At 48.3% G+C, this 27917-nt stretch overlaps 1 protein-coding gene and 1 long non-coding RNA gene across 2 annotated transcripts in view; one reads left to right on the forward strand and one right to left on the reverse strand.

The window, feature by feature from the left end:
- The first annotated feature begins 6799 nt into the window (after positions 1-6799).
- On the forward strand, positions 6800-14446 carry LOC101024045. Its single transcript, XR_644690.4, has 3 exons — positions 6800-7406; positions 9630-9777; positions 13884-14446. It is a non-coding gene; the product is annotated as an uncharacterized LOC101024045 (long non-coding RNA).
- Positions 14447-17903: 3457 nt separating this feature from the next.
- Positions 17904-27917, reverse strand: part of COL26A1 (collagen type XXVI alpha 1 chain) — a 201601-nt gene continuing 191587 nt past the window's right edge. The window contains exons 10-13 of the mRNA XM_003895827.4: positions 26034-26069; positions 23811-23861; positions 21180-21264; positions 17904-19553 (exon numbers count right to left, since the gene is read on the reverse strand). Of these exons, the coding sequence (XP_003895876.3) occupies positions 19393-19553; positions 21180-21264; positions 23811-23861; positions 26034-26069 (333 nt within the window). The 3' untranslated portion in view covers positions 17904-19392. The remainder of the gene's footprint in view (positions 19554-21179; positions 21265-23810; positions 23862-26033; positions 26070-27917) is intronic.

Raw genomic sequence — 27917 nt, forward strand, 5'->3', positions numbered from 1 at the left:
GTACAGAAAGACCTGATAAGACCCTGATGTGTCCCCTCTGGCTGACCTTGAGGCTCTGCACAAGCAGGAAATGAAGGCTAGGGCAGAGTTGCAAACTGCTTGGTAAAGCATTGAAGTCAGGCTCCACACACACACACAGTGCTCCTCAGCAAAGGCTGGGAGACTTATGGGTTTAAGGGATTTAAAGAAATATCTGGGCTGGGGGCAGTGGTTCACACCTGTAATCCCAGCCCTTTGGGAGGCCGAGGTGGGTGGATCACTTGAGGCCAGGAGTTTGAGACCTGCCTGGCCAACATACAAAACCCCGTCTCTACCAAAAATACAAAAATTAGCCAGGCATAGTGGTGTGTGCCTCTAGTTTCAGCCACTTGGGAGGCTGAGGCACGAGAATTGCTTAAACCCAGGAAGTGGAGGCTGCAGTGAGCCAAGATCATGCCACTGCACTCCAGCCTGGATGACAGAGCAAGACTCTGTCAAAAATAAATAAATAAATAAATAAATAAAAGCCTGTTCAATCATTAGTTGACTACTAAGCTAACAAATTTTAGCTGCAAAATATGAAAAAGAACACAGACTTTATAGAATTAATCTGGAAAAATCACTAAGGAAACAAACAGCAACAATAACAACAGACTGTTTACAGTGGGATTGGGGGTGGCGGGTAAGGGGATCTGATTTCCAAATTTGCTACATTATATTATTTTAAATGTCTAATATTCAACAATAAAAAATTATGAGACATGCAGAGAAACAGAAGAGTATGGTCCACTCACAGGAAACTGTCTCTGAGGAAGTCCAGACACTGGAATTACTAGGCAAAGTCTTCAAGGACACTGTTATAAATACGTGCAAAAACTAGAGGAAACCACGTCTTAAGAATTAAAGGAACACTATTATTCACTGGAACTTAACAGACATCTACAGAACACTCCACTCAACAACATCAGAATACACGTTCTTCTCAAGTGCGCATGAAATATTCTGCACTATAAACCATATGTTAGGCCATAAAACGGTACTCAGTAAGTTTAAAAGGACTGAAATCATACAAAGCATGTTTTCTGATCTCAGCAAAATGAATTTAGAAATCAATAACAGAAGGAAACTTGGAAAATTCAGGAACATGTGGAAATTAAACAGCACACTCTTAAGTAACCAATGGACCAAAGAGGAAATCACAAGGAAATTAGAACATGCTTTAAATATAAATTAAACAAACCTCCAAAACATGTAGAATGCAGCCATAAAGCAGTGCTTAGAGGAAAATTTATAGCTGTAATCGCCTGTATTAAAAAGAATAAGGATCTAAATCAGTCAGCTAAACTTCCACTTCTTGTAACTTGAAAAAGAAGTCTAAACTAAACCCAAAACAAGTTGAAGAAAGGAAATAATAAAGATTGTGAAGGGGCGTCGTTTGTCTAGGGTAAATACCCGAGGTTCATTGCCTCATACCAAGGAAATTGAGTACACGAACACACAAGGAATGAGTTTAAAAGCAGAGGTTTAATAGGTGAAAGGAAGAGAAAAGAGAAAAGCTCTCTCTTCTGCAGAGGGAGAGGAACTCCTGAGTGGGGTCTTTGGGCTTCATGGTGAAATGCATGGGGTTTTATAGACGAGCTTGGGGAGGCAGTGTCTGATTTACATAGGACACGAGAGACTGGTCAGACTGGGTGTCTCATTTGCATAGTGTGCGAAGAAGCTGGCCATCCCACCCTAATCTTTTATTATGCATATGGGGTCTTTGCTTGGCCAACGCCACGTTGCCTGCTTTTTCACTACACACATGGCGACAAAGAAAAGGGAAGAAAGAACCTCCATGTTGAATATACCTGGCCTCCAGGTATCCCTTTTCTGTTGGCACAGCTGTTGGCATTTACCTATGCAAGCTTTCAGCTTGTTTATCTATGCTTGAAGCTTGATTTTTCAGGCTGCTTTTTGTTAGAAAAGAAATTATTTGGGGGCTGCCTTTTATTAAAAGGAAACCTTACCTAGGATTCTCTTACCCTCACTATCTGCCTAAATAATTTCTTCCTAGCTCCTGTATCAATTGGAGTGAAATAGATGAAATAGAGAATAGAAACACAGGCTTGTGTGGATTCACTGGTGAATGCTACCAAAAATGTAAAGAATGATACGGTTTGGATTTGCATCCCCACCCAAATCTCACGCTGAATTGGAGGAGGGGTCTGATAGGAGGTAACTGGATCATGGGGGCAGATTTCCCCCTTGCTGTTCTTGTGATATTGAGTGAGTTCTCAACCGGGCGTGGTGGCTCACACCTGTAATCCCAGCACTTTGGGAGGCCGAGGCAGGAGGATCACTTGAGGTCAGGAGTTTGAGACCAGCCTGACCAACATGGTGAAACCCTGTCTCTACTAAAAATACAAAAATTAGCTGGGCATGGTGGCGGGCACCTGTAATCCCAGCTACTCAACCTGGGAGGCGGAGAGTGCGGAGTGAGCCAAGATCGCACCACTGCACTCCAGCCTGGGAGACAGAGCGAGACTCTGTCTCAAAAAACAGTGTGTGGCATTTCCTCCTTCCCTCACTCTCTCTCCTGCCGCCATGTGAAGAAGGTGCTTGCTTCTCCTTTGTCTTCCACTGTGACTGCAAGGTTCCTGAGGCCTCCTCCTAGTCATGTTTCCTGGTAAGCCTGTGGAACTGTGAGTCAATTAAACCTCTTTTCTTCATGAAGTACCCAGTCTCAGGTAGTTCTTTATAGCACTGTGAAAATGGACTAACACAAATAATAAACTCAAATTCTTCACAAAACCTCCAGAAAATATGAGCTAACAGAACATTTTCCAACTCATTCTACGATACCAGTATTACCCTGATAATAAAACTAGACAAAGACATCACCAGAAAAGATATTTATGAACTAGTATCCATTATGAACATAGATGGAAATCCTCAATAAAATACTGGAAAACCAAATTCAGGAACATATAAGACGATTATATATCACCACCAGGTGGGATTCATCCCAAGAATGCAAGATTGTTTTAACATCTGAAATCAATCAAAGTAATACACTGTATTAATAGAAGAAAGGACAAAACACACAGGACCATCTCAAAATGTGCAGAAAGAGCATTTTATAAAATCTAACACGCTGTCATGATACAAACAAAACAATAAACTAAGAATATAAGGGAACCACTTTAACCTGAAAAAGGGTATCTACAAAAAACCCACAGCTAGCATCATATTTACTGGAGAAAGTATGAATGTTTTTATCCTAAAATCAGGAACACAACTAGGATGTCCTCTCTCACTACCTCTATCCAGCACTGTACTGGAGATTCTAGCCAGAGTAATTAGGCAAGAAAAATAAATAAAGCCATCCAGTTTGGAAAAAGAGAAATAAAACCATTTCTATTCTCAGGTGACACGATCTTGTATATACAAAATCTTAAAGAATATACACACACACTATTAGAACTAATAAACAAGTTCAGCAAAGTTTCATGATATAAGGTTGGCATACAAAAATCAGTTTTACTTCTATAGACTAGCAATAAACAATCTGAAAATGTTTCATTTTATTTTGTTTATTTATTTTTTTGGAGACAGGGTCTCACTCCGTTGCCCAGGTTGGAGTGCAGTGGTGCAATCATAGCTCACTGCAGCCTCAAACTCCTGAGCTGAAGCAAACCTCGAACCTCATCCTCCCAAGTAGCTGGGACTACAGGCACTTGCCACCGCACCTAGCTAATTTTTAAATTTATAATGGAGAAGGGATCTCACTATATTGCCCAGGCTGGTCTGAAACTCCTGGCTTCAAGTGATCCTCCCATCTTGGCCTCCCAAACTGCTGGGATTACAGGTGTCAGCCACTGTGCCCACCTGAAAGAGTTTTAGCAAATCCATTTACAGTGGCATCAAAAAGAAGGAAATACTTAGGATTAAGTTTAACAAAAGTAGTACAAGACTTTTATGTGGGAACCTGTAAAACATTGCTGAAAGTAATTAAATAGAATACATAAATGGAAAGACATCTCATGTTCGTGGATTGAAAGAGTTAATATTGTTCAGATAGCAATGCTCCCCAAATTGATCAATCCCTATCAAAATTCCAGCTGGCTTTTTTAATAGAAATGGACAAACTAATGCTAAGATTCTTATGAAAATACAAGGAACTGGGACTAGCCACAACAATTTTGACAAAGAAAAACAAATTTGGAGGACGTATACTTCCTAATTTCAAAACTGCTAAGATACCATACTCAAGATAGTATCATGCTGGTATAAGAACAAACATGTAGGTCAATAGAATCGAATTGGGAGTCCAGCTATAAACACACTTACGATCAGCTGATATTCAACAAGGGTGTCAAGACTATTCAATGGAGAAAGAATAGTCCCTTCAAACAAAAGACTGGGGAAACTGGATATCCCCTTGCAAAAGGATGAAGTTGGATCCCATAGTAGTTTCCTCACTGCCATGACAAATTTCTCTAAACCTCATTAGCTTAAGAGCAAAGAAATGTATTGTCACACAGTTCTGAATGCTGGAAGTCTAAAATTAGGGTATCATGACAGGGCCATGCTCTCTCTGAAGGTTCTTGGGGAGGATTCTTCCTTGCCTCCTCCTAGCTTCTGGCTTGGAGATACTTTGCAATCCTTGGTTTGCAGACACTTTGCTCTTATCTCTGCCTCCATTGTCACATGGCATTCTTCCTGTGTATCTCTATGTCCCTGTACATGGTGTTCTTATAAGGACACCAGTCGTTGGATATAGGTGCAATGTTATCTTGTTTACATCTGCAAAGACCCTATTTCCAAGCAAGGTAATATTTACAGGTGTTAGGAGTTGGAATTCGAATATATCTTTTGATGGAGGCACAATTCCACCCACAGCAGGCTCCTACTTCCCACCATGTAAAAACCATCTCAGAATAGATTATAGACCTACATGTAACAGCTTCAACTACAAAACCCTTAGGAGAAACCATAGGTGTAAATTTTTATGACCTTGGATTAAGCAGTGGTTTATTTGATGTGACACCCAAAATGTCAGAAAGAAAAGAAAAATTAGATAAATTGGAGTTTCTCAAAAATAAAACCTTTGTGTTCTAAAGGTACTGTCAGAGAGTAAAAAGAGAACCCTCAGAATGAGAGAATGGAGGAAAATATTTATAAATCATATACCTGATAAGGGACTTTTTATCAAGAATATGCAAATAACTCTTACAACTCAACAGTAAAAATGCAAACATACCAATTAAAACTTCAGTCCACAAGTTGCCTAATCCAGGGTCACCAAGATTTATATCAATGTTTTCATCTAAGGGTTTTATAGTTTTAGCTCACACATTTAGGTGTATAATCTATTTTGAGTCACTTTTTTATATGGTGGGAGGTAGAGATCTGTTGTGGGCAAAGGATTTTAACAGACGTTTCTTCAAAGGTATGCAATGGCCAATAAGCCATGAAAAGATGCTCAGTATTCTTAGTCATTAGGAAAATGCAAACCAAAACAGTAACCTACCACTTCATGTTCACTAATTTGCCTAAAATTTAAAAAGGCAATAACAACTGTTGATGAGAATATAGAGAAGTTGAGGTCCTCATACATTGATGGTGGAATTGTAAAATGGTGCAGCCACTTTGGGAAATAGTTTGGCAGTGTTTCAAAAAGCTAAACAGAAAGTCACCAAACCGCCCTGCCATTCCACTCTAAGATACGTATCCATGAAAAGCAAAAACATGTGTCAACACAAAAACTTGTACAAAAATGTACATAGTAGCATTATTCATAATAGTCAAAAAGTAGAAAGAGCCCAAATGTTGATCAACTGAGGAATGGATAAACAAAATCTGGTTTATCTATATGGTAGAATAGTATGCAACCATAAAAATGAATAAAGCTTTATTTATTCATTTTTAACCTGGGTGAATCTTTAAAATATGCTAAATGAAAGAAGCCAGACACAAAAGACCACATATTGTATGATTCCATTTATATAACATGTCTAGAATAGGCAAGTACTCCCCAGCCCCTGGCGACCACTAATCTACTGTCTGTCTGTATGAGTTTCCTTGAATGTTTGGTAGAATTCAACACTTAAGCAATCTGAGGTTGGAGTTTTCTTTGTGGGAATGTTTCTAATTATGAATTAAATTTCTTTAGCAGATATAAAAGTGTATCAAATTTTTATTTTTTCTTAGGACAATTTTAATGCATTGTGTTTTTCAATGAATTTATCCATTTTATCTAAATTTTTAAATTATTGGCATAAAGCTGTTGGCAATATCCTTTTACTGTATCATTAAAGTCTTGGAGATCTGTAGTGATGTCTCCTGGCATGGCTAATTTATGTTTTCTCCTTTCTTTTTCTTGATCCAGCCTGCTAAGTATTTATCAGTTTTATTAATCTTAATCAATGTGTGGCTTTTAAATTTTCTTTGTACATTTGCTTTTGATTTTATTCATTTCTGCCGTTATCTTTATTATTTCCTTTAGTTTTCCTTCTCCTTTTTCTAAATATGCTGTTTTTTCTTTAGTATCTTGAGATTAAAGCATAGATCATTCATTTTCTTTTTTCTTTTCTAATGTATTCAGAGTTGTAAATTTTCTTCTAAGAGCTGTGCTAACTGCATCCTACAAATTTTGTATGCTATGTTTTTATTTCCATGAATTTATAATTTCTGTTGTGATTTCTTCTTTGACATATTGAATTATCTAGAAGAATGTGGATTATTTCCAAGGGTTTGGGTTATTTTCTATATATATATATTTTTTTTTTGGTTATTAATTTCTAGTTTAGTTTCAATGTAGTCAGAAAACATATTTTATTATTTTAATCATTTGAAATTTGTTGAGATTTATTTATGGCTAGGCATATGGTCTATTTTAGAAAATGTTCCATGTACACTTTAAAAGAGCACATATTATGCAATTGGTGGGCGTGTGTTCTATATATTGTCCATTGGGTGAAGCTGGATAACTGTATGCTTCAAATTTTCTGTAGTGATCTTTTATTCAAAATTGCTACTTAAAAACAGCACATAGTTGAGATTTTGAAAATCCAATCTGACCCTCATCCTTTTGGGCTGTTAATAGCCCTAGCTCACCACATTCTCCCTTCTGGTTCTTCTATAGCCCACCCACACCTTTAAAAATAGTCTCCTTGAAATTAAATCTTCCTCAAATTATCCTAAATTAAGTGTACCATGTGTTTCAAATTGCAGCCTCAACTGGCTCACTGCCTTCTTTATCCCAGCCTCCATTGCAGTGAGGTTGGGGGCCATATGACTACTGCTGACCAATGGACTGTGAACAGAAACGACAGCATCACTCCCATGGAGCCTCCTCCATCTGTCTTCCCTGTTGTGACAATCTCAGAGGCTACGTTCTTTCCATGGCTGGGCTACAAGGTGGTGAAAGGCTGCCCAACCTGGTAAGTACTTACTTTGCGTGAGTAAGAAGGAAACATTGCAAGGGTTGGAGCACTGAGATTCCCGGGTGAATTTGGTATTTCTGAACAGCCAATTTTGCCTTGACTTGGGATCATGCCATATGTCTACGTTGGTACCATGAGTAGAGCTGTTGATGGATGTTTGCCCTGTTTTGCCTTTTTACTCCCTTCCTTCCTTCCTTGGTTCTTTCATTCATTCTTCTTTCTCTCTTTCTTTTCTCTATATTTCTTTGCTTTCTCTCTCTTCCTCTATTTCTTTCTCTATTTTTCTTTCTTTCTCCGTTTAGTTCTCCTGTGTTCCTGTTGATTCCAAGCCCTACAATTTTCTTCCAGTGAATTCCTTTTCTGCTTTATCCAGACAGCCAGAGCGGGTTTCTATTGCTGGCAGCTAAGAAACCCAAATGGTATACTATTTTCCGCTTAACATTATATCATAGACATATTTCCATGCTATTAAATATTATTCAAAATATTATTTTAATGGCTGCACAGTATTTCATCATATTTATGTACCATAATTTATTTAACCATGCCCATGTGTTTTAGTAAATTATAAACTTCTATTAAATACTTACAGTGAATATTATCACATTTACATTTTTGGCTTCAATCCTGGACAGCACCTTAGGACATCTTCAGAGTGAAATTACCAGCTGAATAGTGTGAACATTTTAAAATCTCTTGTGGCATGAAGTTAATTTTTTTCCTAGAAATTTTATACCAACTTGTATTTTCACATGTGAGATGAATAGGAATACTCAGTTTTACTCCACTCAATGAGATTGAGTGCTATAATTATATTTAAGCCTTCTTTGATAAGCTCTAGGAAAAAATCTCATTGATATTTTAATGGGCATTTCTTTGATGACCAATGAAGCTGAATATTTTTAAATATTTTATTACATATTTTTATTTCATCTTCTGAGCATTTCTCATTCACTATTTTTCTATTGGAATGTTCATTCTTATTGATTTGTAATTACTTTTTACATATTAGAGGTATTAATCTTTTGTCATATTTCTTGCAACCATTTTATTCTTGTTTGCAGTTTCCCAATGAAATAAACTAATTTTTAAAACAGAGATTTAAATTTTATGTATTAAATTCTACCTTAACCTTTGTTATTTTTTCTACTGCTTTAGGTTTAAAATGTCTTCATGTACCCACAAGATCAAACATTTGTTTGCTTTTTAATTATTTCCCTTTCTTACATTTAATTCTTTAAATCCTCTAGAATTTATATGAATGTATGGTGTGAAGGAAAGAGCTAATTTTATTTCCTTCCAAATAGCTAACCAAATGTCCCGGCATCATTTATTGAATAATCCGTTTCTTCCCTACAGGTTTGCAATGCCACCTCAGTAAGCTGAGATGTGGTAATCGCCATGGCAACGGGGCTGCCTTAAAAGCATTGTGCACACACAGTGAGAGACTAGTGCCTGGCAGAGTTCAGTCTGGTCTCACTGCACATCTTCCCTAATTAAGATGCACCTTTTGGTTTTGTCTTTTTAGGGAAAAAAAAAAAACACAACAAAATGCTCCCTTTATAGCCACGAGGCAGAAGAAAAATTAAGGCCAAGATCCTTTCATGCCCAATACAGGCCTGCTTGGCTGCTGGAGCATGGGGGATCATGGGCAGCAAGTGAGAAAGTGCACAGTGATTTGCCACTGTTACATCCTGAGAAACTGGAGGGATGTCATCAAAGTCCTTGAATAGCTGGAGAGTGGGTGTGGGATGGTTATGTTTGAAAATGCAGCTCTGATATAAAACAAAGCAAAGACTGTACTGTTTGCCCAGCAAGAGCCTTGCTGGAGACCCTAAGCCTAAGATAGAAGCTTCTGTCATCAACAGGCCACAAAACCCATACTTCCTGCTCTATGAGGCTTCTGAACTTGGTTCCCTGGAATCCTCCCTCTTTATCAGGTATCTGCGTCTAGACCTAGGGGAGACCAGACCAAGGTCTGTCCTTGTCTGTCTACAAGGACAAGGCATTCTACTGCTGTAGACCACTTGTTTATGTGCCTCTAAAATTTGTTTGTTAAAGCCTGAATCCCCAGTGTGATGATATTTGGAGGTGGGACCTTTGAAAGGTGATTAGGTTTAGATGAGCTCATGAGGGTGGGGCCCTCATAAGGGTATTAATGTCCTCATGCGAAGAGACACAACAGAGCTTGCTTCCTCTCTCTCTCCCCACCATGTGAAGACACAGCAAGAGGGCAGCCGTCTGCAAACTAGAAAGAGAGCCCTCACCAGGAACTGGATCTGCTGGCACCTTGATCTTGGACTTCCCAGCCTTTAGAGCTGTGAGAAATGTCACCCTCAGGTCAATGGGATATTTGTTACGGCACCAGGTACTGTCTGAGAACTCCACCTTTAGAGAGGCTCCAGGGAGCCTGTGTGCTGTGTCCCTGAGGAGACAATGAAGGTGTTTGACACTCAGTTTGAATATTGGGTCACGGCAAAGCTGACTGCTGCTGAAGGAGAGATGCCTTCTTATGGCAAACCATAAGAAGCAGCAGAAGTCATGAGCAGGCTGAAGCTATGAGGCCGAGACAAAATGACACATTGCCACAAAAACAGGGACAAACAGGCAACAGGCAGAGCCCCTGGGAATCAGTAATCTCTTGCTACCACTGAGGCCTTGGGACTAACTCAGATCCTGTACTGCTTTCTTGGGGCCTATTCTGATTCCAGTCCCTGTCCTTGGGGTCCCCTAAGATCCCTGTAGCCTTGTAATAAGCCCATATTATCATATTTCCCCTGCTGGCTTCACCCTAGAGCATTTCCAACAATTTCCAGTGCTTTTCCCCTTCTCACACCACCGGGCCTTTGCACGTGCTAGTGCCTCCCCAACTAGCCCTGCCTTCTCCTTCACTCACAGAACTCCTACTAAATCTCTCAGACTCCTCAGCTGTGTCCCTTCCTAGGGGAGGACTCTCCTCCCTCCAGTGAGCCTGGCAGTCCTCCCTGGGATCCCCTGCTCCTTGTCTTCCCTGCCGTCCTCACTGCTGTGCTTGTTCTCTACTCAGAAGGAGGCAGAGGCTGGCCTGCCCCCGCTCTCCTGTAGACTCACCAGATGAATTGACCTGGGCAGGGCAGGTGTGTTTGACCAATTATCTGGGCACCCCATGGCTCAGTCAAGTCGACACATAAAGTTAACTGCCATAGGGCCCCTTCGTTGTATTTGTCTATGAATAAAAAACGGCATCAACTCCAGGTATCTGAGGGTTCTGGAGGCAGGTTCTGTGATCCCTTTTTACAGATGAGGATGTGGAGGTCCAGTTGTCACTCACCCAGATCACACTCTTATCTGCTGATGGCAGGAGTATTTGCTGGGATGTGTGAGCCTGGCCATCTCCCTCGGGACACATCGGCTCATTAAATTTGCCAGCCCTTGCCTGAAAAAGTATTTAATTTGCCTTTTACAATGCACCGATTGCAAGTTAATTTTGAAAGTTATAGGTGGCATTAGAATTTATTAATAACATTGGAAATAAATCTCCCCAGAATTCAATTAATTGAAAACCTCATGAAATTATTTTTTTACAATCCATAAAGCCGGTCTGGGAGAGAGATGTTCCAGGAACCTCGGGAGCTGTTGGAACTGCAGGCGTGGAGGGTTGGAGTGGGGAGGGGGCTTCTGTTCTGATGTAGGCCTGTCTTGGCTCCCACCTGCCCCTGCCTATAACCTCCAACATGGCCTCTTAGGGTTAGGGAAGAAGCCACATCCCCATCGTTAATGTCCTACCATGTACCAGTGTCAGGGAAGAAGCCACAACCCCATTGTGAATGTCCCGCCATGTACCAGTGTCAAGGAAGAAGCCACGCCCCCATCATGAATGTCCTGTCATGTGCCAGTGATTCATTTGCAGTGATTCATCTGTTCTGCACCTGGCCTGAGCTGGGGACGCAGACGTGACCTGGCCCACAGGACACTCATAGGTGACTGGAAGAGACAGAGCTGGGAGGGTGTGCTTTGGATTTAGGGAGATGAGGAGTGAAGCTGGGGGACCCCAATGGCACCTTGACCACCCTTGGCTGAGCCTAAAGCCAGAGTCGGGCTCTTTCTGCCACTCTGGTAGGAGAATTGCCCCTTGTGGGTTTTCAGGACATGCCAGGAATAGGCTAAGAACAGCGTGTCTTTGTGTGAACCTCTGAGGTTCAGCCCAACCCAGGCCACTTCCACACTGAGGCCATCATGTCAAGCCCTTGCCAGAGTTACTGACTGATTCGGGGGGTCCTGACTTTCTTCTCTGGCTGGTGGCAACTGCCGCGGGGCAGGCAGGGGTGCCTGGCTGGGGACTGAGAAGTTGCTTTCAGGCCCAGATTCTGGGTCCCAAAGCAAGCCTGCCTGCCGGGGAGACCCTTGGGCCTCCTACACTAGAAGAGGGGAGGCTCCGAGGCAGGGTCCTGTCTGAGCCTGCAGCCTTGCTCCACCCCAGGGCTCAGCTGGGCTGAAGGGATGAGGACAAGAGGGTCCCACAGAGCCAGAGAACTCAGTCACAGTCCAGGGCCTCGGGTGCACCAAGGACTATGGCTCAAATGAGTTCTAGTGCCTAGGAGAGAGGCTTTGGAAGAAAAGGCATTAGCTGGTTGGGTGTGGTGACTCATGCCTGTAATGCCAGCTCTTTGGGAGGCCAAGGCAGGAGGATCACCAGAGGTCAGGAGTTCCAGATCAGCCTGGCTAACATGGTGAAACCTCGTCTCTACTAAAAACACAAAAATTAGCTGGGCGTGGTGGCACACGCCTGTAGTCCCAGCTACTCGGGAGGCTGAGGTAGGAGAATCGCTTGAACCTGGGAGGTGGAGGTTGCAACGAGCCAAGATTGTGCCACTGCACTCCAACATGGGTGACAGAGTGAGACTTGGCCTCAAAACACAAAACAAAAAAAAAAAAGAGAGAGAAAAGAAAAGGTGTTACTGAAGTGGTGTCAGTCCCTTCCCCACCACACACACCCTGTAGGCACACATGTGCCCAGGTGCGTACACACTGTAGCAGATACGCATACCCACACACACATATTCAAGCACACACACGTGCATATATGTGTATATGCACTGGACATACACACATATTCTCATGCATGTACACTTTTACACATGCACACATGTGCACATATGTGTACACACAAAACACACTCATTCTTATGCATGTGCATTCTCATGTGCACACACATGAACACACTCATTTTTATGCATGCACACACTTGCATATGCACACACATGTATAGCAGGGGCTAGAGTCAGTTGGCATTTCAGAAGAAATGTCAGGTTTGATCTGGACGCCGGGCCACAGACGGGGTGTGCGCAGGAAGCAGCCGCCGGAGGCAGAGGCACCAGAGCAGAGGAGACAGGCAGGAAATTTGAGACAGCCATGTCTGGGTCAGGCAAAGCGGGGACAGGGGGGAGCAGGGTGGGGCGAGGTGAACAGGGGCCTGCGCTAATTATCCCTCCTTAGTGCCCAGGCAGGTGGCCTCAGACTGGGAGCTCTGGGCACACAGGCAGTGAGGGCTCTAGCCAGCCCTTCCCCAGCTCTGGCTCTGAAAGCTCAGCTGTGAGCCAGGAAGGGACCTGGAGGCTCCTGCCAGGACTGGGCTGACCCTGGTGAGTCCCCTTTCCCCAGGAGGCTGTAGGGAGGGAGGGCAACTTTGGGCAGACGAGGATGACCGCGGTCCAGCCCTGCAGCATCCTAGCTGAGAGCCCAGGATGCTTTGCTTCCTACGCCGAGTCTTGGGCCCTGTGGACAGCTTGGAAGTGCAGGTGGCGGTGTCCACACATGCACACAAGGACCTTTCTGATGCTGGGGAGAGGATCAGATGGGCCTGCCCTGTCTCCTTGGCTGCAGAGGTGAGAGGAGGAGAAGATTTGAGGAGGTCACACAAGGCCAAAGAGCTAGGCTCCCCTTGGGGCTTTGAGGCCCTTCCCCCAACAGCGCTGTCCCTTTTCCTGCAGACACTTAGCACTGTTTTGTACTGGGGAGCCAGCCTCCACGGCTGGACAGAGATGAGACCAGGCAATGGGCAGGCCTCCTGGCTGACTCCTGCAGCTGCAGCCTCTATGTGTGCAGAAGGCGGCCAGGACAGGGACCCAGGTAACAGCACCAGGGGGCAGAGCTCAGGCTTGAGGCCAGGAACAGGGGAGCCACAGCAGATTCATGAGTGAGGGACGAGTGACGCCAGGCTTGCACTTCAGAAAGGTCATTCTACAGCCAGATGGTGCAGAGAGGCCAGACCAAGACCCTGCCTCCTCTGCTGACTCTTAGGGGTCAGTTTCCTCTCCCTCCAGCATCACAGTCCTCCGGGATCCCCGACCTGGCAGCTGCTTCAGTGTCCCGGGAGATTCATTCCACCCTTACCCAAATCTGCTCTGCCCTTCATCTGCCCCTAGCCTTTGCTCACACTTGGCCTCTTCGGCAGCACCACCCCTGGGTTTATGTGAACTCTGCTTTTCATTCCAGAACCTCTTTCGGCGGGGCAGAGCATGGCTCCCCGAGTCTCACAGACCTGGTCTGGAACTCAGCTTCACCGCCAACTGCCTGTGTGACCTTGAGGAAGTTACATAACCTCTCTGGGGCTCAGCTGACTCACCTCAGAATGAGAGAGGTGGCTGTGACGTTAAAGGAGGTGACACATTTCACTGTTTAGCACTGGATCTGTCCTCACCATATTAAGGACCAACTCACACCCAGCCCCTTGGGGGAGACCTTCTCCCTCAGCTCTGTCTCAGACCTCCTCTGGGACCCATAGTATCTGCCACCCTGGCTCCATCCAACACACTTCAGGCTGGCCTGTCCACCCTGCTGGCAGGAGCTTGGAAGTTCTTTTTCCCCAAACATTCCTCATACAGCCCTCTCCCCCTCCCCCTAGACTCTGCTGGTCCCATCCAGGCCCTCCTATGGCAGGATCCAGGGACCAGAGGACAAATGAAGGCATCCCATGAGTCTATTTAAAAGTCACACATCGAGGCCGGGCACAGTGGCTCACACCTGTAATCCCAGCACTTTGGGAGGCTGAGGCGGGTGGATCACCTGAGGTCAGGTGTTCGAGAACAGCCTAGACAACATGGTAAAACTCCATCTCCACTAAAAGTACAGGGGAAAAAAAAATAGCTGGGTGTGGTGGCGGGCACCTGTAATCCCAGCTACTTGGGAGGCTGAGGCAGGAGAATTGTTTGAACTGGGAGGCGGAGGTTGCAGTGAGCCGAGATCGCGCCACTGCACTCCAGTCTGGGCGACAGAGAGAGAAAGAAAAAAAGTTATGCATTGAGCTAACCAGCTGTTAAGTAAAACAGGCTCTGTCTTCCTACTTTGACAGGTATTCCCTTCCAAGGACCTGGAAGGCCAGGTTTGACGTTGGAACTGTGACTGTCAGAGTCTCGTGCTGGAAGGTGATGGCCGGGGAGAGTCAGCCCCTGTCGTCCCCCAGCCCTTCTGCTTCCCTCACTAGCTTCCACCTTGCCCCGCAGGGGTCTTCTCAGGGTGCACCTGAGGGTGCCCACCTGGAGCGTCTAAGCTCAGTTCACACCTTCCAAACTCAGCAGCCCCTTGGTTGAAAGACAAAGGCGTCAGTGGGCGTGGGATCTGCCCTTAAGACAGAAGGAAGAAGACCTCGGCGGGGAGAGGGGGCAGCTCTGGGGCAGGACATTTTGGTGTCCTGGGCCATGCAGGCAAGTCTCTCTCTTAGGATCCCATCTCTGCCACTGGGTCTGGGGGAATGAATGCCTGCCGGTCTACTTCCTCGAGGAGAGGAGGTATTTTTTCACACCAAAAAAATTAAAATAATTTTTAAAAATTAAAAAATGAGATTAATTGTCAGCTCCCAGTCCTCAGCGCTTCCATATTGCTGATCATCTGAACACGGCTAGGCTTCTAGCCAATCATCTTACTGGCTTTAAATATATATATACACTTATCACCTATTTTGGTTTGGTTTGGTTTGGTTTTTGAGACGGAATCTTGCTCTGTTGCCCAGGCTGGAGTGCAGTGGTGTGATCTCGGCTCACCGCAGCCTTGACCTCCCAAGCTCAAGTGATTCTCCTGCCTCAGCCTCCAAGTGGCTGTGACAACAGGTCATGCCACCACATCTGGCTAAATTTTTTTTTTTAAGAGATGGGGTCTCACAATGTTGTCCAGGCTGTTTATTACCTATTTTGACTTCTTCCCCTTGAAGTGTGGGTTCATTGAGGGCAGAGATTCCTGTCTTTTGTTCATGGGAAGTTCTCAGGGCCTGGTTCAATTAAGGTGATCAATAAAAGATTCGTTACATGAAGGAAAGGAGGAAGGAAGGAATGATATGTGGTTTTGTAACTCCTGCCCTGGCAAAAGGAATAAAAGGGGTGAGGACATTTCTCCAGCCTAAACATACTCACACTCCCTGCCTGGGACAGTTGCCCAGTGGTTCCTGCCAAGGTTTGACTTCAGGCACCTGCCCCACCCGGGTCTCCCTGTTTGCTGAAAGAACTGCGCCTGCTGGGCCCAGGACCTGTGGCTGGAGGAAGCATCCCAGAGCCAATGGGGCCTGGAAGAAGAGGCTCTGGCTTAAGGAACGTGTCGCCTATTTACCAGCAAATAAAGACAGATGAAGCTCTGGCAGACAATCTCTCTGTCTCTGTCTCTTGTTTCTCTCTCCCTCTTGCCTCTTTCTCTCTCTTTTCCCTTCCCTCCCTCTTTCTCTCTGTTTCCCTGCTCTCTTTGCCCTTTTGGTCTCTGGGTCCTGGACTCTCAGAGCAGCCTGGAATCTCCTTCCTCCACACGATTGCTGTGGTGCTTTTTTATGTTTATTTTTTAGAGATGGGATCTCGCTCTGTTGCCCAGGCTGGAGTGCAATGGCGGAATCATGGCTCACTGCAGCCTCCAACTCCTGGGCTCAAGTGATCCTCCCAGCTCAGTCTCCCAAGTATCTGGGACTACAGGTACAAGCCACCACCACGCCAGGCTAACTTTTTTTTTTTTTTAATTTGTAGCAACAGGGTCTTGTTATGTTGCCCAGGCTGGTCTTGAACTCCTGACCTCAAGAAATCTTCCCACTTTGGCCTCCCTAAGTGCTGGGATTACAGGTGTGATCCACCACGCCTGGCCTGGTGTGGTGTTTAACGTTCACCCTCTCTATAGGATTTCAAGCTCCAGGCAGAGGTAGGCAGTGTTCTCTTTGTAGCTGGGCAATGGGCACAGGGTGATATGGTTTGGGTGTGTCCCCACCCAGATCTCATGTTGAATTGTAGCTCCCATAATTCCCATGTGTTGTGAGAGGGACCCGTTGGGAGGTAATTTAATCATGGGGGCGATTCCCCCATACTGTTCTCATGGTAGTGAATAAGTAAGTCTCACGAGATCTGATGGTTTTATAAGGGGAAAACCCTTTTCGTTGGTTCTTATTCTCTCTTGCCTGCTGCCATGTAAGACGTGCCTTTCCCCTTCCACCATGATTGTGAAGCCTCCCCAGCCATGTGGAACTGTGAGTCCATTAAACGTCTTTTTCTTTATAAATTACCATAAATTACCAGTCTCGGGTATATCTTTATCGGCAGAGTGAGAACAGACTAATACACAGGGCAAGAGCTTAATACCTACAAAGGTCACAGGGTGATTCAGCAGTGGTTTGGGTCTCTGTGTTGTACCTGGGACTTGTCATCAGGGTATATGGGCCTCCCTGGGGTCTCTGATATGTCACTGACCCCAGTCCTGGACAGGAGCATGGAGCAGGATCAGGGTTGCTCCTCCCAGAGCCCCGAGGCCACCCCAACTTAACTCACCTTCTTGCAGAGCGGGGGGCCAGGCCCAGCTTACAGACAGTGTGGTTGGGTGGAAGGGTGAGGTGGCCTTTGAAGGGGCCTCCCTCACCCTCTGGAGGTAAGAAACAGATTTTGACTCTGGAGGGACGGCTCAGACACAGGACCTAATTGAGGACTACCTAAAACAGGGACAGAGTGGAAGTATCTTTCCATTGGACATGCCCACCAGTGTGCCATGTCAGTTTACTATCGCCATGGCAACACTCAGGCACTACTGCCCTTTTCCGTGGCAAAGATCTGATGACCCAGAAATGACCACCCTTTCCTTAGAAATCTCTGCATAAACCAGCTTTTAATCTGCATGCAATTAAAAGTAGGTATAAATATGGTGCAGAACTACCCTGAACTGCTGTTCTCTGCCTGGGGGGAAGCCCTGCTCTGCAGGAGGATTCATGGAGCTGTAACCCTGCCCCTCCAATAAAGCTGTTTCTCCTACCTCCAGCTTGCCCTTGAATTCTTTCCTGGGTGAAGCCGAGAACCCTTGCAGGCTAAGCCCCAATCTGGGGCTTGCCTGTTGTGTGTCACTCCCAGCCCCTTCCCTGGAGGTCCTGAGGGCAGAGCTGGACCTTCCTGCCACAGAGGCCCTGTGGTCACCCCGGGCCTGGCTGGAGCTGCTCACAGCTTTCCTGGCACCTGGCCGGTGAGATGCAGACCAGCCTCTTGCTGTCACCACACAAACAGACCCACAGTGGGGAGAGCACCTTTATTGTCAGATACAATAATAACGCTACAGGCTGGTGGTCCCGACCGCCTCTGACCGCCCCTCCATGAAGACAGAGACTGCCTCTCCAGACCTGCCTCAAGGGCCAAAAGAAGATCCCAGAGGGACCAGGCCACAGCCGAACAGGAGTACCAAGAGCACTGGAGACAGTCACTCCTGCTGTGAAGACAGAGTGCCCCAGGGTGGCGCCAGCACCTTCAATTCTCTGAGTTTGCTGTCGTGGCTGTGTCCCAGGTCCCAGTCCAGCAAGAGAGGAGCACCAGGGCTGAGCTGATCACAGAGACCCGGGCCCCAGAGGCCTTGAGGGCTCCAATCAGAGCTGCTCTGGGCTGCTAGGGACCTGGTGCCTGCCGTGGAGCCTGCCAGGCTCCCCAACTCTGGAAGGTGGGAGGCAGGAGCATCTCTTCCCAGCAGGCCTGGGACTCTGTTTCCCTCTCTGCAGTTTGCAAAGGGGACATTGGACTTGCTGTGCCATGCAAAAGTAGCAAACCTACAGAGTCCCCTGAGAGACGAACTCGTGGGGTAGAGGCTGAAAGTTCCACCTCTGACAGACACGCCCATGAAATGCTGCCTCCGGCTCAGGGATGGGACGGACCCAGAGAGGGCGGGTGGGCTCAGTGAGGCTGGGAGGCAGTGGCCGGTGATGCCGATCTGGTTTTGGGGGGCCTTTGCACCCCCAGTGCTGCTCTCTCAGGGTCCTCAAGTCTGCGTGGCTGGCAGTGACTTACTCAGGATCTCCCTGGCCTCTGAGAGCAGCTGCAGGCCAAGCCGCGCCCCCCCAGCCAGTGGGGAAGGGGGTTGAGGAATGGAAGCCCCAGGCCCTGCAGGACCCTGCCTATCCCCTCAGACCGGCTGGCCCAGCCTCCCCGCAACCCTGCTTGCCTTAAGGAACCATCCTGGCCCTGCACCCTCCCTGTCTGAGTTTTCTCGCCAAGAGGGGAAGCTGGCAGGGTCAAGAGAACATGGCTTCAGGAACTGAGGGGCCTGGGTTCAAATCCCGCCCCTGCCGCCCATGACCTGGTGGCCAAGGGACGGTTATTTCTACCATCCGAGCATCGGTCCCCTTGTGAAGTGGGGATAATAAGCTTACCTCCTAAGGGTTAAATATGAGACAACGTAAGGAAGTTCCCTGGACAGGGCCAGTTACAGCAGGGACTCAATACATGATGGGTATTAGGATTATTCTTATTCCCAGCACCCAGCCCACCCAGACCCCATCTCCAGCCGGGAGTGGGGGTGGGGGAGGGGCAAGGCCAGAGAAGGGCTCTGATGAGGGTGTTGGCCCCTCCAGACCCTGCCCCTGGAGACATTATCTGTCCCCAAAGCCCCCCAGGTCCTCACAATCATCCATGCCTGGAGCCCAGTTCCCCTGGGGGCATCTTTAGGAACCAGCGGCGGCTCAGGCCTCTGGGGCTGGGTCTCTAGCCAGGACAGGGTGTCCTGGAGCAGTGGGCTTTCACTTCCTGCTGCTGGCCTGGTCCACGCTCTTCTGTCCAGGGTCAGGCCCAAGCAGGGCAGCAAGAACCCCATCGGGTCGGGGGCCACCCCTCTTCATCTTGAGGTTGGCTCTCAGGGCGGCATCCTGGCCAGAACCTCCCTCCGGGGAGGCCAGGGGATCTGGAAGGAGAGCAGAAGGGTGGACTCGAGGTAGAGCCTTAGGAACACTTGGGGGCACCTTTGATCATGATACGTGGCTGTGGAGAGATGCTCTTGTCCAGCGTGGAAAAGCAAGGCAGCAGCAGGCTTTCAGCTCCTGATGCATTCATTCATGGATCCATGCATCCATCTATCTTATTCACTTATTCTTACTCTATTCGGCTTGTCTTATTGACTCTATTCCATTCTAGTATCTTATCTTATTCTGGTCTTATTTCAATGATCTTATCTTACTTCTAGTTATTTTATTTATTTTGTATGTATCTTATCTATTCACTTATTTATGCTCATCTATCTATCTTATCTATCTTATCTTATCTATCTATCTATCTACTTACTTTATCTTATCTACTTCTACTTTATCTAATTTACTCTGTCTACTTATCATTCATCTTATCTTATCTATCTATCTATCTATTCATCTATCTTATCTATCTTATCTATTTGTCTATCTACTACTTATTCACTCTATTCCATTTGTCTACTTACCTATCTATCTACCTATTTATATTTCCATCTATATGATTTGTCTATTCCAACGATATTTATCGACGGTGCCGATGAGAGATCGACGATCGACGACGATTTATCTATCGACGATTTAAGATGATGATTTATGGGGATGGTCGACGACGACGAGTGATGGTTTATCTATCTATCGACGATCGACGATCGACGACGACGACATTTATTGACGACGATTTACTTGTCGACGAGATGACCGATCTATCGACGACGACGACGACGACGACGACGACGATCTACTTAGTTGGTTTGCTGATGAGGACTTATCTATTTATTTACGATGTATCGACGACGACGACGACGACGATTTACGACATGATTTTACTTATATTTGCTCCATTTTGGTCTGTTTTATCTATCTATCTACTTTGTTCATTTATTTATCCATGCCCCTACCCATTCACTTACTCATCCATCTATCCACCTGTCCATTCAACCATTCATTCATTCATCTATCTATGCATCTACCCATTCATACATTCATCCAGGCAACCAGCCATTTGTTCACTTACTCACCCACCCACCCACCCAGCTGTCCATTCACCCATTCATTCATCCATTCATTCTCCAACAAATGCTGACGGGCCTGTGCTCCAGGTCCTGCAGAAGCACCATTTACTGTTCTGCACAAGGGACTCCCAGAGGGTCACAGAAACACCATCCCAGCATGGAATGGAAGGCTCCCCAGAGCACCATAGGGACAAAGAGAAGGGTTCAGAGAAGGCTTCACAGAGGCAGAGATCTTTGAGCGGTCCTGAAGTGGCAGTCAGTGTTCACCAGGCAGAGGGATGGCCCGAGCAAAGGCATGGAGGTGGGAGGGGCCTCAACATGGCTTGGCAGGGCTCTGGCCACCATGGCTATACTAGGGAGGGGCTGGGAAACTGGGCTGATGCACGTGGAAGTCCGTCAAGGGCAGCAGGGAGCCACTGAGGGTCTTTGAGCAGGGGAGGGGCAGGGTCAGACTAGGGGTCAGAGAGGGAGACCAGAGACCAGAGGCAGCATGGGAGGGAGAGGAAGGAGGGAGGGGAGATTCCCAGCCTGCTGGTCCTGGTCACTGCTCACCGTGGATCCCAATCATGTGCTCCAGGATGAGGACTCGCTCTGCCAGGATCTTCAGGGCCTCTCTCAGCTGCTGCACCCCCTCACCCTGGCGGGGAGGAAACGGCCAGGGTCAGGGCCGGCTGTGAGGAGGGGTTCAGGGCCATCCTGATACAGTGTATGCGTCCTCAAATCCTCCACCCCTGCCTCTTCCCACCTGACACCCTCACCACTGCAAACAAGCATAGACTGAACATCATCAACTATGTGCCAGCCAGGGCTTCAAACCCTGTTCACAGACAAAGAACTTGAAACACAGAGAGGGCAGGCAACCTCCCTACGGCCACACAGCCTGGTAAAGCAGTCGATCCAGACTGCAGATCCACACCTGTCGGCCTCCAGCCTGAGCTTTTCCTTCCACCACAGCTGCCTGTCAGCTTCCCTGGCACGCCCTGAAAATACCCTAACCAGGACAGAGCACCTATCCCAGGGCCTGAAGGTAGGAGGTTCTTTGCTTGTTTCCTTCCTTGAACGCCCCACCGAGAGCTCTCCACCAAACAGCAGGCAAGGGCCAGGGTAGGTGTGGCTGCGCCAGGCAAGAAAGACAGCAGAGAAAGCCACTACTTCACAGTGCAGGCGGGCAGGCTGGCACGCTGGCACAATGGCGGAGTCTATATTTCAAGGGCCCGGTCTACACACGGGCAGAGGACCTTCTGGACAGAGGGCAGAGGACCTTCTGGACAGAGACACCTGAATGAGCCAAGACAGGGTGCTGACTTATCAAGAAAGCAGGTGTCAAGGCCACTCTGAAAAGAAAAGGGATGTGAGGAGACAAAGCCGTTGTCCCCATCCTGCCCAGCCCTGGGAGCTGGCAGCAGAACGGGTGCCTTTTGCTGGTGTAACATGACAGGTCTGTCTTACGTTCAGATTAATTTAGCTTAAAATGAAACAAAAGGAAGCCAAAAAGCATCCTACTGGGTTATAGGAGAAAGGTCTGCCTACCAGGGGGCCAAAGGCAATGGGAAGTTGAGCCAGTTACAGGGTCTGGGATGGGGATGTCAGTGTCCTGTCCCCAACTCAGGGAAGGGGAGACCAAGGGTCTGAGCCTCATGTTCCTAAGTCACAGGTGGTTTTTTATTTGTTATTTTTATTTTTTTTAGTTTATTTTTATTTTTAGTTTTTAGAGACAGGGTCTTGCTTTGTTGCCCAGACTGGAGTACAGTGGCACGATTACAGCTCACTGCAGCCTCAACCTCCTGGGTTCAAGCGATCCTCCTGCCTCAGCCTCCCAAGTAGCTGGGACTACAAGCACACGCCACCATACCTGTCTCATTATTATTATTATTATTATTATTTAAGAAATTGGGTCTCGCTACGTTTCCCAGGCTGGTCTTGATCTCATGGGCTCAAGCGATCCTCCCACCTCAGCCTCCCAAAGTGCTGGGATTACAGGCCAGGGCAAGTTGCTGCTATGAAATGGAGGGGGTCACGGTCACCTCTCAGAGTACGGCTGTGAGGGACCAGTGTATCAGGCTCATGCCTCAGCCGCTCTCACTGCCTCCTGCACCCCCCACAGCACCTTCATTCCAGCCTCTTCCCTTTCTCTGGTCTTGCAAGGACCTCCTGAAGGTCCCCCAGACCCACCCTGGCCGTTCTGTTTTGCCCGCCCAGCTTTGACACACCCAGGGGACACCCCTCTCAGGCACTTTCATTTTGAGCTTTCAAGGCCTCCCCTGCCGGTCCCCAGGCAGCAACAGCATTCTCATTCTCTTGCAATCACTGCTGTCCTCAGCTGTGTCCCCTGCTGGGCTGTGAACTTCTCAGGGCAAGGACCCTGTATCCCTGGTGGCCGAGCACCCAGCTCAGGGCCAGCTGAGAGGAGTTTGACTTTGGACCTCAAATGAGCCCTTCATCCCCTTCATCCACGACCCCAGCCTCAGCCTCCCCTCCTCCTCCCAGAAGCCACAGGTCCCCACAGCCAAGCCCATGCCCCAGCTTCCCCCTCCCCGCCGGCCCCAGCCTCTGCTTGCTCCAATCTTCTCTCCTCAGATTCCCAGTTTGCAAGTCCCTCTTCCTCCATCCATCCTGTCCCACATCCAGCAGCTCTGTCCCCTTCAGTCCCCCAGCGCCCTTGACCTTGTGGGCATGTCCATGCCCAGATGCCATTCACGGGAGAATCCAGTCCGTTGAGAGGGACTCCGCAGCCTGAAGCCTCCTCCTCCAGGGAGACTGTCTTTCCTACAAGTCTGTGACTCCTCTCCCTGTCTCGGGAAGCCTCGCAAGGGCCAATCACCCGCTCTGTGGCATCCCCACCCAGCCACCTTCTCACTCTCTTGCAATCACTGCTGTACTCAGCTAAGTTCCCCACTGGGCTGTGAACTTCTCAGGACGGGGACCCCATACTCCTCAGCTCAGGGCCGGCTGCGGGTCAGTGCAGATCTGTGGGGCACCTGCCAAGGGCCAATCACCCTCTGTGGCATCCCCACCCAGCCACCTTCTCACTCTCTTGCAATCACTGCTGTACTCAGCTAAGTTCCCCACTGGGCTGTGAACTTCTCAGGACGGGGACCCCATACTCCTCAGCTCAGGGCCGGCTGCGGGTCAGTGCTCACAGCCAAGGAGGCGGGAGGGAACATGGCAGGCAGGCACAGTTACCTCTGCAGCGGCGGCTTTCTCTCCTTCTTCCCCCTTCACGCCAGGTTCACCCTAAGAAGCAAGTCACACAGTCAACACTGGAACTGGAGGTGGGGGCACCTCTCCACCCTCTCCAGTTCCCTGGGGGCCTGCGGGGAGTCAGGGGCAGGCTGGGCAGGCAGGGCCTGGGGAACGGGTGCTAGGCACCCTAGGGACTCCTGCCCTGGGGTGAGCATAACAGGGGAGGCCACAGCTCTGGGGCAGAGCCTGCTCAGCTGGCACGGCAGGGACGGGTCCAAGGTGGGCTGTAGGTGCTTCATTCTGTTTGTGGGGCAGAAGAGACTCAGGCTAGGAAGCCAGCAAGTTCTTGCCTGGGCCCCTCCAGGATCGAGTAGCCTGCCTGGAAGGGCTGCTGTCTGTCTCTAACACAAGGCCAATAATACCAGATTTAAAGTCACGTATTTTACTGTATTTTATTTATTCATTTATTTGAGACGGAGTTTTGCTCTTGTCACCCAGGCTGGGATGCAGTGGTGTGATCTCGGCTCACTGCAATCTCCACCTCCCAAGTTCAAGTGATTCTCCTGCCTCAGCCTCCTGAGTAGCTGGGATTACAGTGCCACCATGCCTGGCTAATTTTTGTATTTTTAGTAGAGTTTTTTAGTTTCACCATGTTGGGTAGGCTCGTCTCAAACTCCTGACCTCAAGTGATCTGCCTGCCTTGGCCTTCCAAAGTGCTGGGATTACAGGTGTGAGCCACTGCGCCCAGCCAATTTTTTGAGACAGGGTCTTGCTCTGTTGCCCAGGCTGGAGTGCAGTGACACAATCATGGTTCACTGCAGCCTCTGCCTCCTGGGTTCAAGTGATCCTCCAACCTCAGTCTCCTGAGTAACTAGGACTACAGGCACGCACCACCACAACCCAATTCATTTTTTAATGTTTTTGTAGAGATGGGGGTCTCACTACATTGTCCAGGCTGGTCTTGAACTCCTGGCCTCAAAATGATCCTCTTGCCTTGGCCTCCCAAAGCACTGGGGTTACAGGTATGAGCCACCACCATGCTCGGCTCACAGTAACATCCAAATGTCCAGCTACTACTGTGTGACCTTCAGCAGGTCACTCTGCTTCTTGGTGCCTCAGTTTTCTCACCTCTAAAATGGGATCAGTAATACTATCTATCTCATCTGTTATTCTGAGAATTAAGTTAATCAATAGGGACAATGAGCTTACATTAGAGCCTGGCACCTAGAAGTGCCATCACTGTGTCTCCTCTGTTGTGTTTGGTCACTAGACAAGCACAGGAAGAGGCAAGGCTTGGGTGCTTGACACTCCCCGGTTCAAATCCAGGCTCCACCACTGCCTCGCTGTGTGGCTTTGGGCAAGTTACTTAACCTCTCTGAGCCTTAGTGGCCAGTTTTGGCAAACGGGGATAATAAAGCATGGTCTCTTGGGGTTGCTGTGAAGCTTACATGCGCTGTCGGGGAAGAGAGCACCTCCACTGTGGCCAGCACATAGAGGTGTTCAGCAAAGCTCCATTCCTCCTCCCCGCCGCCCCACACCCCTGCAGTGAGGCTTGGACGTCAAGGAAGCACCTTGGCCCTAGAGGCAGAAATCGAGACTCATAAATTCTTTTTTTTTTTTTTTTTTTTTGAGATAGAGTCTCACTCTGTCGCCCAGGCTGGAGTGCAGTGGCACAATCCCGGCTCACTGGAACCTCTGCCTCCAGGTTCAAGCAATTCTCCTGTCTCAGCCTTCAGAGTAGCTGGGACTGCAGGTGCGCACCACCACACCCAGCTAATTTTTGTATTTTTAGTAGAGATGGAGTTTCACCATGTTGGTCAGGCTGGGAGACTCATAAATTCTTGTTTCCAAGAAAGTCGATTAGAGGCCGGCTGTCTAAGCCTATTTTGGGGAGGTTCAGAGAAAAGAAGGGACTTCCCAGGTCACACAGCGTGTTAACACGTGGCCCCAGGCCACATAGCACATGAATGAAAGGCCAGGGTCACACAGTGCATTAACCCAGGGCTGCAAGCGCTCAGGACTGTCAGTCCACCCTCTGGAGATGGCTCCCCTCCTCACCCCGCAGCAGGAGGTTATTTGAGTCATTTCTCAGTTACTCCCTGTTGCCTGAGCTCCAGCAGGGCCGCCCAGGGCCAAACCTCCCACCAACCCCAGCCACCCAGCGCCCTGGGTTTGCATCAGAGCCTCTGCCTGGGAGTGGCCATCTGCACAGCCCACACTTACGGACGGCCCCACCGTGCCTCGCTCTCCAGCCAGGCCCTGCAGAAAACCAAAGGCAGCATGTGAGGCCTGCCTGTCCCGGCCAAGTCTCCAGTACCCTCTGGCCATCCCCATCCCCGCCCACTGAGCTCCGAGTCTGCAGAAGAGGAAGGGAGAGGAGGATGGCCTGGCAGGCAGGGGAAGGGCAGACTCAGAGGCCTCCAGTCCTGGAGCCACCTTGAGCTGGTATTTGACTAGCGACCCCAGCTGAGCCCTCAGTCTTCTCGCCTGCAAAATGGGCCAATGCCACGTACGGCTGTCAGGCAAAGAAGGGGAGCAGGTGGCCCAGTGTGTGTAGAGAACCAGTAATACTAACAGCAATGGCCAGGGTCCCCCGTGTGCTGACGTCAGCCTAGACGGCTCCCGGGAGCCTCAGGCCCATGAACAGCTGTCCCCTGACATCTCCACCCAGTTGACCATGAGGTGCCCACTTCCCCCGTCTCCTAAGGGAACTCCTGGTGGCCCCCACCCCCAAGCCTCCCCTTCTCAGGAAATGCCTCCCTGGTCCTCTCAGCTCCTCCGGGCACACACCAGGGAGTGAACCCAGAGCCTTCCCTGTCCTTCTCACAGACTCATTCCATCAGCCAGACATGCCGAGTCTACTTTCTATTTTTACGTATTTAATTAATTTTTGTTTTGAGTCAGAGTCTTGCTCTGTCACCCAGGCTGGAGGGCAGTGGTGCCAGCAGAGCTCACTGCAGCCTCCAACTCCTGGGCTCAAGCCATCCTCCCATCTCAGCCTCCCAAGTAGCTGGGACTACAGGCGCACGCCAGCACACCAGGCTAATTTTTTCATTTTTTGTAGAGATGGGGTCTTGCTATGTTGCCCAGGCTGATCTTAAACTCCTGGGTTCAAGCGATCCTCCCACCTTGGCCTCCCAAAGTGCTGAGATTACAGGCATGAGCCACCACACCTGGCCCCTCAGAGGAGCTTTTTAAAGATGTAAATAAGATCATGGAATCACCCTCCCTGAAACTCAATAATTTCATCCACTGTAACAAAAGCCCACACCTGGGTCCCGTAGGTAAGGCCCTGCCCACTGCGCCTCATCCCACACCACACACTCCTTTGCTCACTGCCTGCCAGGCTTTTCCCTGCTTCAGGGCCTTTGCACCTGCTCTTCCTGACTTCTGACACAGCTGCAGAGGCAGGGCGAGCCTGGGGTTTGGGGTTGAGTCAGGCTTGGGGTGCCGCCTCCCCATGGGCAATTCTCAGGGCAGGGTGAGGGGCTGAGGCAGAGATTCTGTGACCTGGCCCAACTCTGTCTACACTCTCTGTGCAACCTCAGGCAGCAGCTGGTCTCTCTGGGACTCAGCTCATCTGTGAAATGGGGGTGGTGCTAACACCTCCCTGACATAACGGGAGGAGGATATAGTCAGCAAACAGTCGCTGCTGCTAATAAAATTAAAATCTTGGCCAGGTGCAGTGGCTCATGCCTGTTATCTCAGCACTTTGGGAGGCTGAGGAGGGTGGATTACTTGAGGTTGGGAGTTTGAGACCAGCCTAAGCAACATGGTGAAATCCCGTCTCTACTAAAACTACAAAAATTAGCTGGGCATGGTGGCGGGCGCCTGTAATCCCAGCTGCTCGGGAGGCTGAGGCAGGAGAATTGCTTGAATCCAGGAGGTGGAGGTTGCATGAGCCGAGATGGCGCCACTGCACTCCAGCCTGGATGACAGAGAGAGACTCCGTCTCAAAAATAAATTAAAAAATAAATAAAACAAAATAAAGTAAAATCTCACCGGCCAGGCCAACTGGCTCCTTCCTGAGTGACTCCTGCTGCTGGTAAGAAGGTGCTTCTTCTCCCCTAGGGAGACAAGGCCACCCCTCCCCCCACCGCCTCCCAC

This window comes from Papio anubis, chromosome 4 (assembly GCF_008728515.1).
Source record: "Papio anubis isolate 15944 chromosome 4, Panubis1.0, whole genome shotgun sequence".
Classification (NCBI taxonomy): Eukaryota; Metazoa; Chordata; class Mammalia; order Primates; family Cercopithecidae; genus Papio; species Papio anubis.